We start from the raw sequence: 16,493 nt of genomic DNA on the forward strand, positions 1-16,493 counted from the left end.
TCCGGACACTCAGGAGCAGGGAGGGCGGCTCCTCCGGACACTCAGGAGCAGGGAGGGCGGCTCCTCCGGACACTCAGGAGCAGGGAGGGCGGCTCCTCCGGACACTGGGAATCTTAATGGTGCAGATTAAGGATTCACATTACACCCATAGGAACGTTTGGATGATTATAAGCCTATAGTTGTCACATGCTCATTACTGCCCCCATCAGACACACATTCTGTATAGACAATTCTCTTGGTCACCAATTTGCATTTTCTATTGTGGAACTGTATCATAATAGTGGGTGATTGGAAGAAAATATATTCATACACCCCAAATTAAGGCTAAGATTAATGGGGGTTTTCTAGAGTAGCGAATACTTATAAAGAGTGTCCCTCTTTCAGTAGGACCGATCCTGTCCTGGATTACATAGATATGAATGGACGAGGTGTAATTCCTCATTTCCCCTGTGTGAGTGCTGCAGGGAAAGTCACGTACTGCCAGGTGTCCTCACACACTGCAGCGATCACAGCAGGACGACACTTTCTGATCAAGTAGGAATTATCCAAAAGTAAAAACCCCTTTAAAGTTTGACCTGCAATAAAATAAATCCCCCGATACAAGAATTGCTGATGGTTTATTCTCCCTTTTTCCTGAATCCTGTGATGCCGACATGTAACAACAATTATCTGAGAAATCCTCAGAACTGAGAAGCTTCACAACCAGAAAGAAGAAAGCTGGATCCAATCCAAAAGGTGTAGGAAGAAGCCATAGTTCTTTACCAAAAAGAACAAAACCTATCATCACTGCATGTGTCCCCCCATTGTATCCGTCACCGGAGGTTTCTGCATAGCAGCAGCTGGTGGGTTTACTTTAACCCTTTCTAGCCCAGAGTTTAAAAAAAAAATCATTTTACTATATAATGTGCTGGTAAAAATAAAAATTCTAAGTGAAATGAAAGAAAAATGTCAGCACTGTTTTTTGGGTTCTGATATGCTCGGATCATTTTCGCTGATTTTTTTAGGGCTTCTCATAATTCTCTCCTCGACGTCCACAATAATACTGGTTGTCCACATATGAGGTCAGAAATGTGTAAAAAATATTATATATATTTTTTTTTTCTTCTTATGAAAATAAGTTTCACCTTTTTCATAACTGATAAATATTGGAATCAATGTGTAACAGTATACAGGAAGCTCCTTCTAGTGGTGGCTGCAGGCGACTACAATTTTATATTTTACTCTGCCTATGCAGAGGATTCAGGCCTATGCAGAGGATTCAGGACTCTGCATCAGACCAGTCCTGAATTAAACAGACAACCTATAGATATGAATGGACAAGGTGTAATTCCTCATTTCCCCTGTGGGAGTGCTGCAGGGAAAGTCACTTACTGCCAGATGTCCTCATTATATCAGACATCGAAGCTCAGATCGTTATAAAGAGTCAATGAGTAATCAGCTCAGAGGATTAGAATTTAGATTACGAGCTCTGGCCATTTGTTTCCATAAGTCCTGACTATTACACGTACTGTGGCAGTGAATGATGGCGCTATTACATAGCAAAAATGCAAATAACGTTGAATGGAAACTGGAAGAACTCAGATTGTTCCTATAGTAAAAGTAAAAATAAAATTTTTCAAAACTCAAAGAAAAAAGTGGAGCATGTTCAGACTCTGCCAATTTATGCTGTAAATTTGAAATTTTATTTTTTTTTACCCCTTTCAAAAATTAAAGTAAAATCAGGGGTAAAATCAGCAGCAAAAAAAAAAGCAACAAAATCCTTAATTAACACATACAGATTTTGCTGCAAATTTCCAGGAAAATACCCAGATTTTTTATAGACTAGAAGTTACACCCATGAGGATCTGCCCTAAAACCTATGTTCATCCTTAAACTCCAGGGGTTGAGAGTGTAGGGGGAGTAATGCTGCCCCTTCTGTAATAATAACTAATTGAACAAGGCCGCCCCGGAAATCAGAACTTTAGGCTCTCTGCTATGTCGGCCGGCCTTACATGAAGGTGCATTCAAGTTCATGGGGGGGGGGAGAAGTCAGCGACCCCTTCACAGCTACTGGGAAAGTCATCAGATCATGAAAACAGACAGAATAAAACATCTGACTGCATCGATATATCAGACTGCAGCCATCACAGAGAAGAAATACATCTCTACCTTTCATCACGCGCAATTAACCAATCGCTCCCCATGAGACAAACCTCAGCTGTCATTGGTCCTGGCAGACAAGGATATTCTGAAAAGGTAATCTCTGACGAAACCAAAATTATCATACTGCAGATTCTTAAAAAATGTACAACATAGGAGGCAGTATTATAGCAGTTATATTCTGGTACATAGGGAGCAGTATTATAGCAGTTATATTCTTGTACATAGGGGCAGTATTATAGCAGTTATATTCTTGTACATAGGGGGCAGTATTATAGCAGTTATATTCTTGTACATAGGGGGCAGTATTATAGCAGTTATATTCTTGTACATAGGAGGCAGTATTATAGTAGTTATATTCTTGTACATAGGGGCAGTATTATAGTAGTTCTATTCTTGTACATAGGGGGCAGTATTATAGTAGTTATATTCTTGTACATAGGGGGCAGTATTATAGTAGTTATATTCTTGTACATAGGGGGCAGTATTATAGTAGTTATATTCTTGTACATAGGAGCAGTATTATAGTAGTTATATTCTTGTACATAGGAGCAGTATTATAGTAGTTATACTCTTATACATAGGGGCAGTATTATAGTAGTTATACTCTTATACATAGGGGGCAGTATTATAGTAGTTATATTCTTGCACATAGGGGGCAGTATTATAGTAGTTCAGGTCCACAATTCAAACAACATGGTGGGTTTACGGGCAAAACAAAATGGTGGCATTTGATACATACTTCCCAACTGAACGGATCCAAAAGAGTTACAAGAACCCTTTCCTATTTTTGAGTACATACATAGCTAAGGCCAATAAGAGGGTTTTCAGAGAACCTGTGGATTGGGTACACTGCTGTGGGCTTACAGGTGGCATTTTTAAGAACACTTGACTTGATGGGGTGTTTAGTTCAGGCTCAGGTCCTCATTGTAGCGGCATACAACATCCTAACGGTTCCTTTTATGTTTTGTAACTGATATCATCAAACCACAGGCAGCATCATTATAACCTGCAGGCTGCGGACCACCATACAGGTGACAGTGGTCCTGGGGCGGCTGTATCCTGTCATTGATCCTCTTGGTGTAATCTCCCTGCAGTCGCCTACTGAGAAGTGTAGGATTAAAGAGAAGCAAACATCTGGATGACAAAGTCTGTGGTGGAGGCCGCACAGATCATACGGACGAATCTCAGCTCGGGGTCGGGAGGAAATTAATCCACTGGGAAATTAGAGCAACAGAATGAAAATGCCCCATAAATAACAAATAAGACCCATCCACGTTAAAGCGATTTTATCTAAACTAGGACATAAAAAAAAGAAAAATGTGATAAAAAGCATGTAAAAAAAAAAAAAAAGAAAAGCCAAGTACCCCAAGTTAGTTACTTGTTGCAGAAATGGTACAGAAAATCTGCCGCATCAAAAATGCACAAAATATTCACAGTGGGAACTTAGTCCTAAAATACTCTGTGCTGCTGTGAGACCAAACTCAGTTTTAGATATTCTGATCTGCTGGTCTCCATTTCCCTGCTGCCACTGCCATATACAGATAAGTCTTTACCGATATAATGACAAGTCACTGCCTGCCGCAAAATCAACACACCACGCTCCTAAAATACTCTGTGCCCCCAATATAGAATTTGCAGGTCATATGGGTGCAGCAGTAATAAAATTATGACCCCCACTCCACCACCACATCTCTCATGAAGTAGATATTTTCCTATTAAAGCATATACTCTAAAATGCTTACCCTGCCTATCTGGTCCCCGCAGTAAAACCGCAACTTGGATAAAACCGCAACTTGGATAAAACCGCAGGGAAAACGCCCGGTGGGCACAAGGCCGAAAAAGAAGAACAGGGAAACAAAAAGCTCAGAGTCCGAAATAACAGCTGATCGCTCTTTAAGATGAAAGTCATCACCGGGTGTCAGTGCAGCATCTGACGAGCACGAAATCAATGCTGCCTCCTAAACAGACTATTTTCAGAACAATTTCCTATAATTAAATCAATCACAGCCATCAGATTAGACAGACGAGCGCAACGTGTCGTACTCAGCGCTGGCAAATTATAGGCAGCTACAAGATTGTATATTCACGGGCTGCAAGACTATGCTGAAAAGAGGGGAAACCAAGACAGTCCGCGAAGGAAAGTCAGAAGCACTACCTTAAAAGGGATAGTACACCGCAAAAAACCCCCACAATGAACAAGATTGTATGTATAGCATGTGTAACATAACACACACAATAATATATATATATATATATATATATATATATATATATATATATATATATATATATATTTTAACAAAAAAGTGTGAAACAACTGAAAATATGTCTTATATTCTAGGTTCTTCAAAGTAGCCACCTTTTGCTTTGATGACTGCTTTGCACACTCTTGGCATTCTCTTGATGAGCTTCAAGAGGTAGTCACCGGAAATGGTTTTCACTTCACAGGTGTGCCCTGTCAGGTTTAATAAGTGGGATTTCTTGCCTTATAAATGGGGTTGGGACCATCAGTTGTGTTGTGCAGAAGTCAGATGGATACACAGCTGATAGTCCTACTGAATAGACTGTTACAATTTGTATTATGGCAAGAAAAAAGCAGCTAAGTAAAGAAAAACGAGTGGCCATCATTACTTTAAGAAATGAAGGTCAGTCAGTGCGAAAAATTGGGCAAACTTTGAAAGTGTCCCCAAGTGCAGTTGCAAAAATCATCAAGCGCTACAAAGAAACTGGCTCACATGAGGACCGCCCCAGGAAAGGAAGACCAAGAGTCACCTCTGCTTCTGAGGATAAGTTTATCTGAGTCACCAGCCTCAGAAATCGCAGGTTAACAGCAGCTCAGATTAGAGACCAGGTCAATGCCACACAGAGTTCTAGCAGCAGACACATCTCTTCAACAACTGTTAAGAGGAGACTTCAGTGTGAATGTACAATTTTCATAGGCATGAAAATACAGAAAAATCTCTAAATGAGGTGTGTCCAAACTTTTGGTCTGTACTGTATATATACAGTACAGACCAAAAGTTTGGACACACCTTCTCATTTAAAGATTTTTCTGTATTTTCATGACTATGAAAATTGTACAAAGCAATCATCAAAGAAAAAGGTGGCTACTTTGAAGAACCTAGAATATAAGACATATTTTCAGTTGTTTCACACTTTTTTGTAAAGTATATAATTCCACATGTGTTAATTCATAGTTTTGATGCCTTCAGTGTGAATGTACAATTTTCATAGTCATGAAAATACAGAAAAATCTTTAAATGAGAAGGTGTGTCCAAACTTTTGGTCTGTACTGTATATATATATATATATATATATATACACACATGCACACACGGTATATGTATTACATACATAATAAATACAGAGGTGTGTAATATATGTATATAACCACAAACAGTGGTGTGAAAAGGTGTTTGCCCCCTTCCTGATTTCTTATTCTTCTGCATATTTGTCGCACTTAAACGTTTCAGATCACAAAACAAATGTAAATATTAGACAAAGATAAGACAAGTAACCACAAAATACAGGTCTTTATTATTAAGGGAAAAAGAAATCCAAACCTACAGGGCCATGTGTGAGAAAGTGATTCCCCCCCCCCCCACTTAAAACATAAAGCACAGTTAATTTATTACATCTTTGGGAAGCGGAGTTTAATTTCCCTAGCCACACACACCCTATTACTGCCACACCTGTTCTCAATCAAGAAATCACTTAAATAGGACCTGCCTGACAAAGTGAAGTAGACCAAAAGATCCTCTAAAGCGAGACATAATGCTGCGATCCAAAGAAATTCAGGAACAAATAAGAAACAAAGTAATTGAGATCTATCAGTCTGGAAAAGGTTCTAAAGCCATTTCTAAAGCTTTGGGACTCCAGCGAACCACAGTGCGAGCCATTATCCACAAATGGTGAAAACATGGAACAGTGGTGAACCTTCCCAGGAGAGGCCGGCCAACCAAAATTACCCCAAGAGCGCAGCGACGACTCATCCAAGAGGTCACAAAAGACCCCACAACATCATCCAAAGAACTGCTGGCCTCACTTGCCTCAGGTAAGGTCAGTGTTCATGACTCCACACAGACGTGTGTGTAATATATATATATTTTACAAACACATTATACACACACACACACACACACACACACACACACACACACACACGTATATACAAATATTAGTATGAAACACTCTGGGCATTTTATATGGCATTCCTAATGAATGGTCCTCTGGAGTGGCAAGCAATAAATTCATCAAGAAAGGTACACCCATCACAGCCTGGAATAATCTCAAGTAATTTATTTTGCCGTAAACTTCTGATTGTGTTGGCCACGCACCCTCCCCACTAAGCCCCTCCCACTTTTCAAAAAGTTAATGCAAAAATGTCAAGTCATATCATTTTTGCGCGAGTTGCAGAAAACGTCTGTAAAATTTGTAACAGTTTTATATCAGCTTGCTGCGCCCGGTGTGTGCAGAGAATCCTTGCTCGCTCTGCATCGATATGGTGCATGTGCAGAAGAGACGTGTTCTCAGCCCACAGCACAGAATATACGCTGCGCCTGCGCTGGACCCCCACTGCAGCTCGCTAATGTAAGATCTGGAGCGTCATCCACATCAACCAACCGCCAGGACCTAACTGATTCTACAGAGCATTTGAATGGTCTGGTAACGCCCAGCGGACACTTAAGACCTAATTTGCATATAGACCCCATAAGGACAGAAAACGTGCATCCATCAACTGTACCCAGTGAGACCCAGTGAACATAGTATTGCCACTTTTTTTTTCTATTCTGCGGCCCAAAATAATGTGTTACGTTTTTTAAAATTACTCTATGGGGGCTATAGTATTAATAAATCAGTCAAATGTGGAGACCACCCCACTCCAATAAACTCCTCCCACATGGAAAATGTTAAGATGCTCAAATTTTTGCAAGATTAAAAGGGGGTATCCAGGGTGCTCAATAAATGTAAAAAAAAAAAACAACAACTATACTTATCCCTCAGACTGGTGTTGCAACTCCACTTTCAGCCCTGTATCCCTCCCACTGGTTTCCTGTCAATATCACGTGACCGCTGCAGTCCATCAGTGGCCGCCGATAGGCTGCAGCCTATACATTTATATCAGAACGGTTGTTCTTAAAAGGGGTTGTCCCTTTAAGTCATAGAAAAAGATACAGGTGCTGATTTATCAAAACTTTACTCCAGAAAACTGCCATAAAAGCTTTGAAAAGTCACATTTTGGATTAACTGGGCGTTGCAACATTTTTTTGCAAGTTTTGGCTTTTTCTCACCAGTTTGAATCCGCTCCGGCACTGGGGAGGAGCGGGTTGGGGGTGTGGCCATGCCCACCCACCAAATTAATCAAAAGTGACCGCGCTTTATACCCCACCAGAAATATTACTCCAAAAATTACCGGCGCGGCACAAGGAGGCAGACGCAACTCAGAAGAGGTGCCAAATTCATTAAGTGCCGTGCCCCTAGTTATGAATGAAGCCCCTTCTACTCCACTAAGAGTGGGCACGAGAAGTGGATATTAAACATTTGGCACAAATTCCGTCATTTTGGACTATAGTGGGGCCAGGGTGTTGCTGAGAAGGACTGAAGAGTAAATCGGTCGCCCCTAGCAACAGAACACATTTTTAAATCTTTTCCCATACAGGTTAACAGACCAAAGTTCCACCTGGTTGTCATGGCGACTGTTTATGTTCCTTCCACTGGTTTTATACATGAGGCCCTTAAATAACATGACAGGACGTTCAAGAACCCCCCCCGGCCCCCCATGATCACTGATTTCTGTCACCTGGAGAAGCTCTAGACACTTTTCCATACACGGCCATGACTGATGGCAGCCGCTCGCCGCCGCACGGTAGACGACTACTTTAGGTTTAGCGCAGCTTTAAGACATGAGAATCCGTCCTGTGGCCGGGGAGAGGCCGCTGTCACGTTTCCAGCACACGGAGACGTATGAATCACTGCTCTGACTCGCCTTATTCATGGAGGATCACATGAGGCAGCTCCCTGATTTCCAGGCTCTGGCGAGGACCACGCCTCACATTTTCCATAGAACATACGGAGCCAACTGAAAACTGAGACGGAAAAGCAGCGGTTACAAAGAAGGAGTTATTTCTAGCCCGGAGAACAGATGGAGCGGACTGTAGTGTAGACGCCTCAGACAAGTAGTCTTATTCTCCTGCAGCACATGGTGGAACTTGTAGTTCTCTAGTCACCGGTTCACTTACACTGTACCTACAGAACATTACATCTGGCGATATGTAACCGCAATCTCCCAAAAAACTGAATGCCGAAATAATTCGGTAAAACATAGAAAATAGCAACATTTAATAAAACTCAATCACATCGCACAATATGATTTTTTTTATGCTTTCCTTAAAGGGGTCCTACGACATGTGACTGCATTGCAACTCTGTGTCTCTCAGGAGAAGGGAAAAACAGCCCTTGGAACCTGTCCTTAAAGGCTATGAATGCCTTCACATAGATTTTTTATTATTTTTTGCTTCCTAAATGCAAAATTAAGCAACTTTTTTTTTTAGTCTTTACCTGTCTGAGCTCCTGGATCTGCGGCTCTCTCTGCTCCCCATTTTCCTTCTCTAAGTGTTAGAGATAGCAGCTGGAGAACAGGAAGGGGTTGTATACATAAGATTTCCAGTGTGGAGAGAAAGCATGTATAGTCTCAGGGAGGGCAAAACAGACTACAGATTAGGAGGAAAACACAGGGAGGGGAAATGAATGCCTAATCTGTCAGACCTCCTGTATCTGATGCTCTTTCTGCTCCCCCCTCTCTTCTTTAAGTGTTAGAGATAGCAGTTGGAGAACAGGCAGGGGTTGTACACAAATGCCAACTGTGCAGACAGGAGAAAGCATGTCTTAATGAGGGTAAAACAGACCAGATTAGGAGGAAAGTACAGGTAGAGAAAATGAGTGCAATAATGATATAGACAAGCCCAGCTAATCCTTGTAGAGGTTACTATGAACTCAGCACAGAGAAATACATTCCTGCCTGGTGTGGCCAAAGAAGATCCCCCAAAAAACCATACATAAGATTTCTAGTGTGTAGAGGAGAGAAAGCATGTATAGTCTCAGGGAGGGCAAACCCAATACAGATTATGAGGAAAGCATTTGGAGAGGAAATGAGTGCATGATAAAAGCTGTGCTGATATATGAGCTAATGGAGAACATCCACAAAAATGTTTTGCTCTTCCCATATCAGAAACTGATGTGCAGTGTGGATTTCTGCATATCAGTTTCTGATTTCTCATTCTTTCTGCCTTCTAATGGTTTTCAGGCTGCAGGGAGTTGCAGTTTGACAGCCGCTTGAGAGCAAACCACTGTATTAGACAATTGCATATATGACAATTTCATAACATAATAAGTCCAGAAAATCACATTCCACTGATTTGACATCCTTTGCAGTGGAGACATTGGCTGTTTTATGGCAGCCTGTATCTGCTGCTGCATAGTCCACCTCAATGCTTTGGTACCTTCCATTCTGTAACCAATCGATGCCAGTCAATGGCAGATAATGGGCATCTTTTTGCTCTACAGGTTATTTTACAAAAGCAGCAGGAGCCATTTAAATTATGGATAATTTAAAGGGCCGGATCACTATGAATCGATTTTTCTTTGCAGCTTTATCACATATGAAACGGATCAAGCAATAACTCAAACAAGCAGTCATCGATTGGTTTCTTCTGTATATGGAATATAAGCCATATAATGGATATAAATAATTATACAGACTGAGCGGTGTTTGTCATGTGTCACAATGCACGATGACATTACACGGGAGGGAACCTTCTATATTATCTCATTAGGAGGCAAAAAAAATGCAGTCCATATAGAGTTTAACGAAAAACTGACCCTCTACTATATGGATATGCAGATATAGCAGAGCTGAATTTGTCAGTCGACTCTTCTGCTGTTCATTTTATGTGAAAAGCAATAATGCACTTAAAAAAAAAAATAGATTGCTGGCAACTATTCATTAGGGAGAGTCCCGGGAGAAGATGCAAACCACAGGTAACGCCCCGATCTCTATCAGTGCCGACTGCGACCTGCTGCATGGTAATATAGATTTTAGATCAAAGGTGACCAGAGGTAAACTCACACCTTCCATATACGTCCCGTCATCAGACGTCTAGTCAAATTACAAACTCAGCTCTACTACATCCATTCACACAAGGTCGCTCCTGAGATCATACGATTATGGACATTGACGGATTATTCCTCGCTCTCAGTGTCCGCCATCTCCGGCTGCTGCCGATCAGATCACTGTCAAAACTCTGGGCAAGACGTTTTGGTCGGTTCCATCTCCAACTGTACGGAAGTGACTGTAGGAGACCTGACATGTCCTAGTCTATAGGAAACACCGGCACCATTCCTGATCTCGACCCCTACTGAGCTTTTTCTGTTGGGTTGAAAAAAAAAATGTGCGTGTGTTTGATGTTGTCAGATGTAGTAGAGCCGAGTGTGTATCATTGCAGAAAATCATGTCAGATGAGCTAAATTATTAGCTGCTCATAATAAAAGTTTGTACATATTCAGCATTTTTCCTGACAACTCTCTGGTTTTTGCATCAGAAAAATCTGCTGCAAATACTCAATGTGTGAACACAGCTTTAATCAATAATGCTACCGACATGGATCCCGTCGGGGTTGTTACCACATTTCCTGCAGTCAGTAATAGACTATCTGTCCCAGGAAAGCTGGAACCCAGGAAACCAGTGTGACATCCCCCGTGGCAGCAATAATGGTGTCAGATTGGTTGTCAGTCCGCTTTGTCCACTTGGGAAATATAACTACTGTGTAATGATAATAAATCAGCAGAATGGAAACTAATACAAACTAGTATAAAGTTCCCATCTGTAGCATAAAACCAGATGATCCTCTGTGAGCCACACGTTGACTCCTCTATAAATATGACCAGTTGGATTTAACTCCCTTGGGGTTCCCTAGTTTCTTCCCACACTTAGGACGGTCATCCTATAACATTATCCCACATAGGAAAATAGACGGTAAGCTCCATTGTTAGAGAATGAAAACTAATGCAACGCTACTTTATAGGTTGGCGTCACATACATAATAGGCATATGTTGCATCTTACCTTGTGCGATAGCTATAGACTCGAATCTGTGCAGTTCCCTCAGCAGGCAGCTCCGCTCGGTGGAGTGCAGGCTGTAGATGAAGTCTCTGGCTCCTTGTGCCGTGTTCAGGGACTCCATAGGCTCCTTCCTCGGGTGTGTGCCCAATAGCCGGCAGCTGTGGAGCAAGACGGGGCAGCTCCTGGGATGTTTCCTGGCGCTCATCCCCAGCCAGCTCCATGGCTTGGGGGAGACAGCGGGACGCAGAACAGTCCGGCTCAACAGCGTAAGCATGGACATTGTCCTTGTAGTGCTAATAGTCAATACACAGGTGACTGCCTGGACCTAGATAGGCAAGCTTCACCAATAGGAATGAACCTCAGTCTGCCTGTCAGCATAGATCAATGTGTAGGTCACTGTCTGGACTAAGGCACGCGCTTCCCAGTAGGAATGAACCTCTTTGTGTCCGTCAGCATATATCAATGTTCAGGTGATTGCCTGGACCAAGATAGGCAAGCTTCCCTGGTAGGAATGAAACTCGGTGCATCTGTCAGCATATATCAATGTGAAGGTAATTGCCTAGACCAAGACAGGCAAGTTTTCCAAGATATGAACCTTGGTGTGTCTGTCAGCATATATCAATGTCCAGGTGACTGCCTGGACCAAGACAGGGAAGTTTTCCAGTGGATATGAACCTTAATGTAGACTGCCTGGACCAGGATAGGCAAGATTCGCCGGTAGGAATAAACCTCGGTGTGCTTGTCAGCATAGGTTGATGAATAGGTGACTGCCTGGACCAAGATAAGCAAGCTTCCCAGTAGGTATGAACCTCGGTGGCTCTGTCCACATATAGCAATGTTCGGGTATCTGCGTGGACCAAGATAGGCAAGCTTCACCGATAGAAATGAACCTCACTGGTCCGTCCGTCCGTTAGCATAGATCTGTGTTCAAGTGACTGCCTGGATCAAGATAAGCAAGAATCCCAGTGTGAATGACCCTAGATGGGTCAGTCAGCAGAGGTTATTGTGCATAGATAGGGAAATAACATAGAAACCGCTGTTCACATAGGGTCTGGATGTGCGTTATAGTGCTCCAGCATTTCAGAGGTTAATGGCTGATAATCGGGAGATACAATGTATCGCTGCTGTATCTCAGCAGGCTGCGGGATTAGTGTGTAATAAGCCGCACATTATACAGCCGTCTATAAATAGCGCTGTACACACAGGGGCGCAGCACAGGCTTTGTATAGAGTCCGGAGCAGCGCTGGCATCCAGATCCGGGAGGGCACACACTCACCCTGGGCACCATGCAGACAGCGCGGCCAGGTCACCTCGGAGCCGTGAGCAGAGCTTCCCCGGGATCGGGAGCCGCCGGCGGCAGGATCAGCAGCAGCGGGCAGAGCGCTGTCCCCGGGAGAGAGGCGTGGAGCAGTCCGCACCTCTCTGTGCCCCAGCAGTGTCAAACTGTGCGCATGCGCGCTCCGGGCGATCTGCCAGGCTGACGCGGGCACTCCAAGGCGCGTCCCCGATGACTAACGCATGCGCAGCGCGTTGTGCTGTTTAGAGGGGCGTTTGAGGGTCAGTGTGTACCGGAGAGGGTCATAATCACGAGCAGGAAGGAAATGGTCACTGAATATATTGCTATGGTCCATAATGAACAAAATCTGGGATGGAAAAATCTACCCAAAATCAACTTGAGAGGTGCACAGGGTGGTGGGGGGAAGAGGGCATAGAAAACAACCCTTTCATGGCCAGGCCATTTTTTTTTCTATATTTTTTTTCCCCATTTTTTTATCTTTCCCTTCTTTTAATTTTTTATTTTCCTTTTTAGAAAAAAAATAATTCTCCGTCTCTTTTACCCTATAAGGAACCAGGCAATTGTTTTGTTTTTTCCATAACTTTTTTATTGTTAATTACTTTTTACTTTTCCATCCGCTTAGTAATACGAGGACTTGTTTTTTTTGTTTTTTTTACATGACGAGTTGTAATTCTGAACGACGCCATTCTCTTTACCCAATAATGGACTGAAAAACGGGAAAAAAATCAGACTGCGGTAAAATGAGGGGGAACACAATTTCTCTATTTGGGTTTTTTTTTTTTTACGGCGTTCATTGTGCGGTAAAATTACCCTAGTACTATTCTGCGGGTCAGTCCGATTACAGCAATACCAGTTTTTATTTTTATTTTAGTGGTTAAAAAAAAAAATAAAAATAATAATTTGTTGATATTTTTCTGTCGATGGATCTGTTGATTTTTGCGCGCCGAGCCATATTTATTATTGATACCATTTTGGGCTACATACACTGCAGTATACAGAAAAAGTTACTGGTCTTCATGGAAGTACAAAGATGGCAGCAACCCATCGGCACTCTCATCTTGTCGCGGGCAGGTAGGGCAGGTGACGGGTGCCTGAATGGGTGTACATGCATCTAAATACTACTGTCAAATATTATCAGCAGCATCTAAATGGTGGAGCTACTACTAGAGGCAAATGTCAGCTGTATAACGCAGCCGGCACCCGCCACGTATGGAGCAGGCTCAGATCTGTGCCAGTGTACATCCTACGTCAGAAAATAGTTATAGGAAGTAACCCTCACCCTCGCCTCCCACCCTACCGGTATCGGTCTGACACTCACCTGGTCCCCACTGGCTATTGCTTTCTGTTTTTGTCATCGACGCACCAGAAATGTTGCTCAGCCAATCACTGGACAGGGTGGTTCACTTTTTTTTTTCACTATTTTTTTGGAGAATTTTTATGGAAAAATTTATTTTATTGTTTTTCTTCTCCACTTTTTTTATTGGTTGCATGAAATCATTTATTACAGTATATCTGTTTGCAGTGAGCTCCCCCTTTTGGTGGCTGCAGGTAGTGTCCATATCACATTATGTAATAGGGGCAGTTGAGTGCTTGTTCCATTCTTACCATTGCAGTGGTGCGGCATCCTTCTATGGTAGATACAAAACTGCTTCCGACTGCTATGGACTCACCTGGTGAGACGAATTTGCTAAGTCAGAGGTTTGGGTGAGCAGTATAGACCTGACCGGAGGAGTTGCCGCAGCACAGTTTGATAGGCCGGATGGCACGTGGAACAGTTGAGCTGGATATGCTGTACGGGTGCTGTGGAATAGCAGAGCCAGTATGCAGATAGCACCATGGAGTACAGAGCCATGTATTTAGTTAGGCAGCAGGGCAGAGGGTGCAGACCCCATTTTGGAACAGCAGAGCTGTGCAGATAGGTATCTTGATGCAGCAGAGTCGAGTGTGAAGACAGCACCTTGGAACAGTAGAGCCGTTAAGACAGGCACCTTGATGCAGCATAGCTGAGTGTGTGGACAGTACTGAGCGGAGCACCTGGGAATAGTGGAGCAGAGCTGGATTCGTGTTGTGGCTTTGCTGAGTGATTGTGCATGCTACGCAAATCGTTTTTAAACCTGAGCCCATGAGATATCAATGAGTCACATATAATTTCGGCTGCATTTCCCCTGTAACCAGTGCAGGACACAAACACTTGTGATACAATTTGATCTACTTCACTCAGTGGACCTGTTTTTCCTGCCTCTCGGGGTGACGATTCTCCCACATGTGGGATTGTTTGGAGCGTTTTCCACTGTGGAATGTACAGTAATGTGCAGCCTCCACCCTCCACGCCTCATCCACAAGACACTCTGTGCTGCTGTTTCCTGCATGTGAATATAAGGGTTGTTCCCTTTGTTCTAAAATTCTGAACTTATTGCATAAGTTACTTTCCCAATCGGCAAAACCAATCTGCTAAAATCAGCTACTGTACAGTCAGTGTATAAAATGTGACTCCAGAAGAGAGGAAATCAGTAGAAGTCAAACTTTTGGTTTTAAAGAGTTTTATATGAGACGCTTTTTTTTTTTTTTTTTATAATTCAAATATAATGACTTCCCAAATTCAGTGTGGCCAATGCCCTGCCAATCACTGTTGTCCCCCTTATGTAAAAATATATATTCTAAAACATAGGGGGCAGTACTGTCTGTAAAGGACAGTTTAGATCCTGCTTGTGATTAAACCTTTCCCACAAAAAAATGTTAAGCATCTAAAATTGTCTCTTCATAGAGGAAGAGGACTAGGACTCTAGCACCACCTATTGGAAGTATCAATCCTAAAAGTCAATATTAACTCTTTATCAAGCCTTGCAACATGACTTAGGATAAAAGCCAAATCAGAATCTCAATTTGCAGACATGGTGTTTCAGGGTATTGCCCCTCATCAGTGCAAAGTATGAGATCTGATTCGGCTAGGTGAGAGGCTCTGGACTGGTGTCCAAGGGGGTAACGTTTCTGCTTGTGGACAGTGCTCGTCTGGGAAATTAAATATGCAAATTGTCTCTTCAGAGAGGAAGAGAACTAGAACTCTTAACGCCATCTATTGGATTCAGGGATCCTAAAAGTCAATATCGGATCTCATACTTTGCACTGATGAGGGACAACACCCAAAACACCATGTCTGCAAATTGAGATTTTGGTTTAGCTTTCATCCTAAGTCATATAGCAAGGCTCGTTAAAGAATAGATATTGACTTTTAGGATCACTGCTTCCAATAGGTGGCGCTAGAGTTCTAGTCCTCCTCCTCTCTGAAGAGACAATTTGCATATTTAATTTCCCAGAGGACTGTGCATGACTTATAAGTCTCCTCACTCTGACATGCCAGGCCTGGCTTGTCACTCTACACAAGGAGAAACATTACCCCTTAGACTCCAGACATCTAAAAAAATATATAAATTCTTTGATCATCTCCACCCGTTTTCTGTTTCTAAATATGTTTCATTTTTTAAATGTATTTTTAATCACCTTGTCTGTAAAAGTCCTAAAAACTTCTTAACTCGCACGGCAAACAGAATTATTTTTAACCACTAAAATACTAATATACTATTAAAATTTGGTATTGTCACAATTGCACTAACCTGCATATTGCCAGGTCATTATTGATGCATAAAGAACACATTAAAAGGAATCTGTCACCAAGTTTTTCCTCCTAATTTGAGACCAGAATGATGTAGAGACCCTGATTCCAGTGATGTGTCACTTACTGGGCTGCTTGTTGTAGGTTTGATAAAGATTATCATTGGAGGACTAGTAAACCTGCTGTCAGGTAGTCCAGCCACACCCCCACCTCTGATTGGCAGATTTCTGCCTATGCACAGTGTACACAGAAATCTGCCAATCAGCGATGTGGGCGGAGTTATACACAGCTTAGCATTCGAGCTTTGCTAGATCTGCAACCGATAAT

The 16,493-nt window shown here is 42.4% G+C and overlaps 1 protein-coding gene across 2 annotated transcripts in view; it reads right to left on the bottom strand.

Moving 5' to 3' along the window:
• The window catches only part of TMEM65 (transmembrane protein 65), a 49,786-nt gene extending 37,108 nt beyond the window's left edge, over positions 1-12,678 (bottom strand). For both annotated transcript variants that reach the window (XM_073679863.1, XM_073679862.1), the window contains exon 1: positions 11,263-12,678. In XM_073679863.1, the coding sequence (XP_073535964.1) occupies positions 11,263-11,539 (277 nt within the window). In that variant the 5' untranslated portion in view covers positions 11,540-12,678. The remainder of the gene's footprint in view (positions 1-11,262) is intronic.
• Positions 12,679-16,493: the final 3,815 nt, after the last annotated feature.

The sequence above is a fragment of the Phyllobates terribilis genome, unplaced genomic scaffold (genome assembly GCF_046119375.1).
Source record: "Phyllobates terribilis strain yellow unplaced genomic scaffold, ASM4611937v1 Scaffold_4__5_contigs__length_816908805, whole genome shotgun sequence".
Classification (NCBI taxonomy): Eukaryota; Metazoa; Chordata; class Amphibia; order Anura; family Dendrobatidae; genus Phyllobates; species Phyllobates terribilis.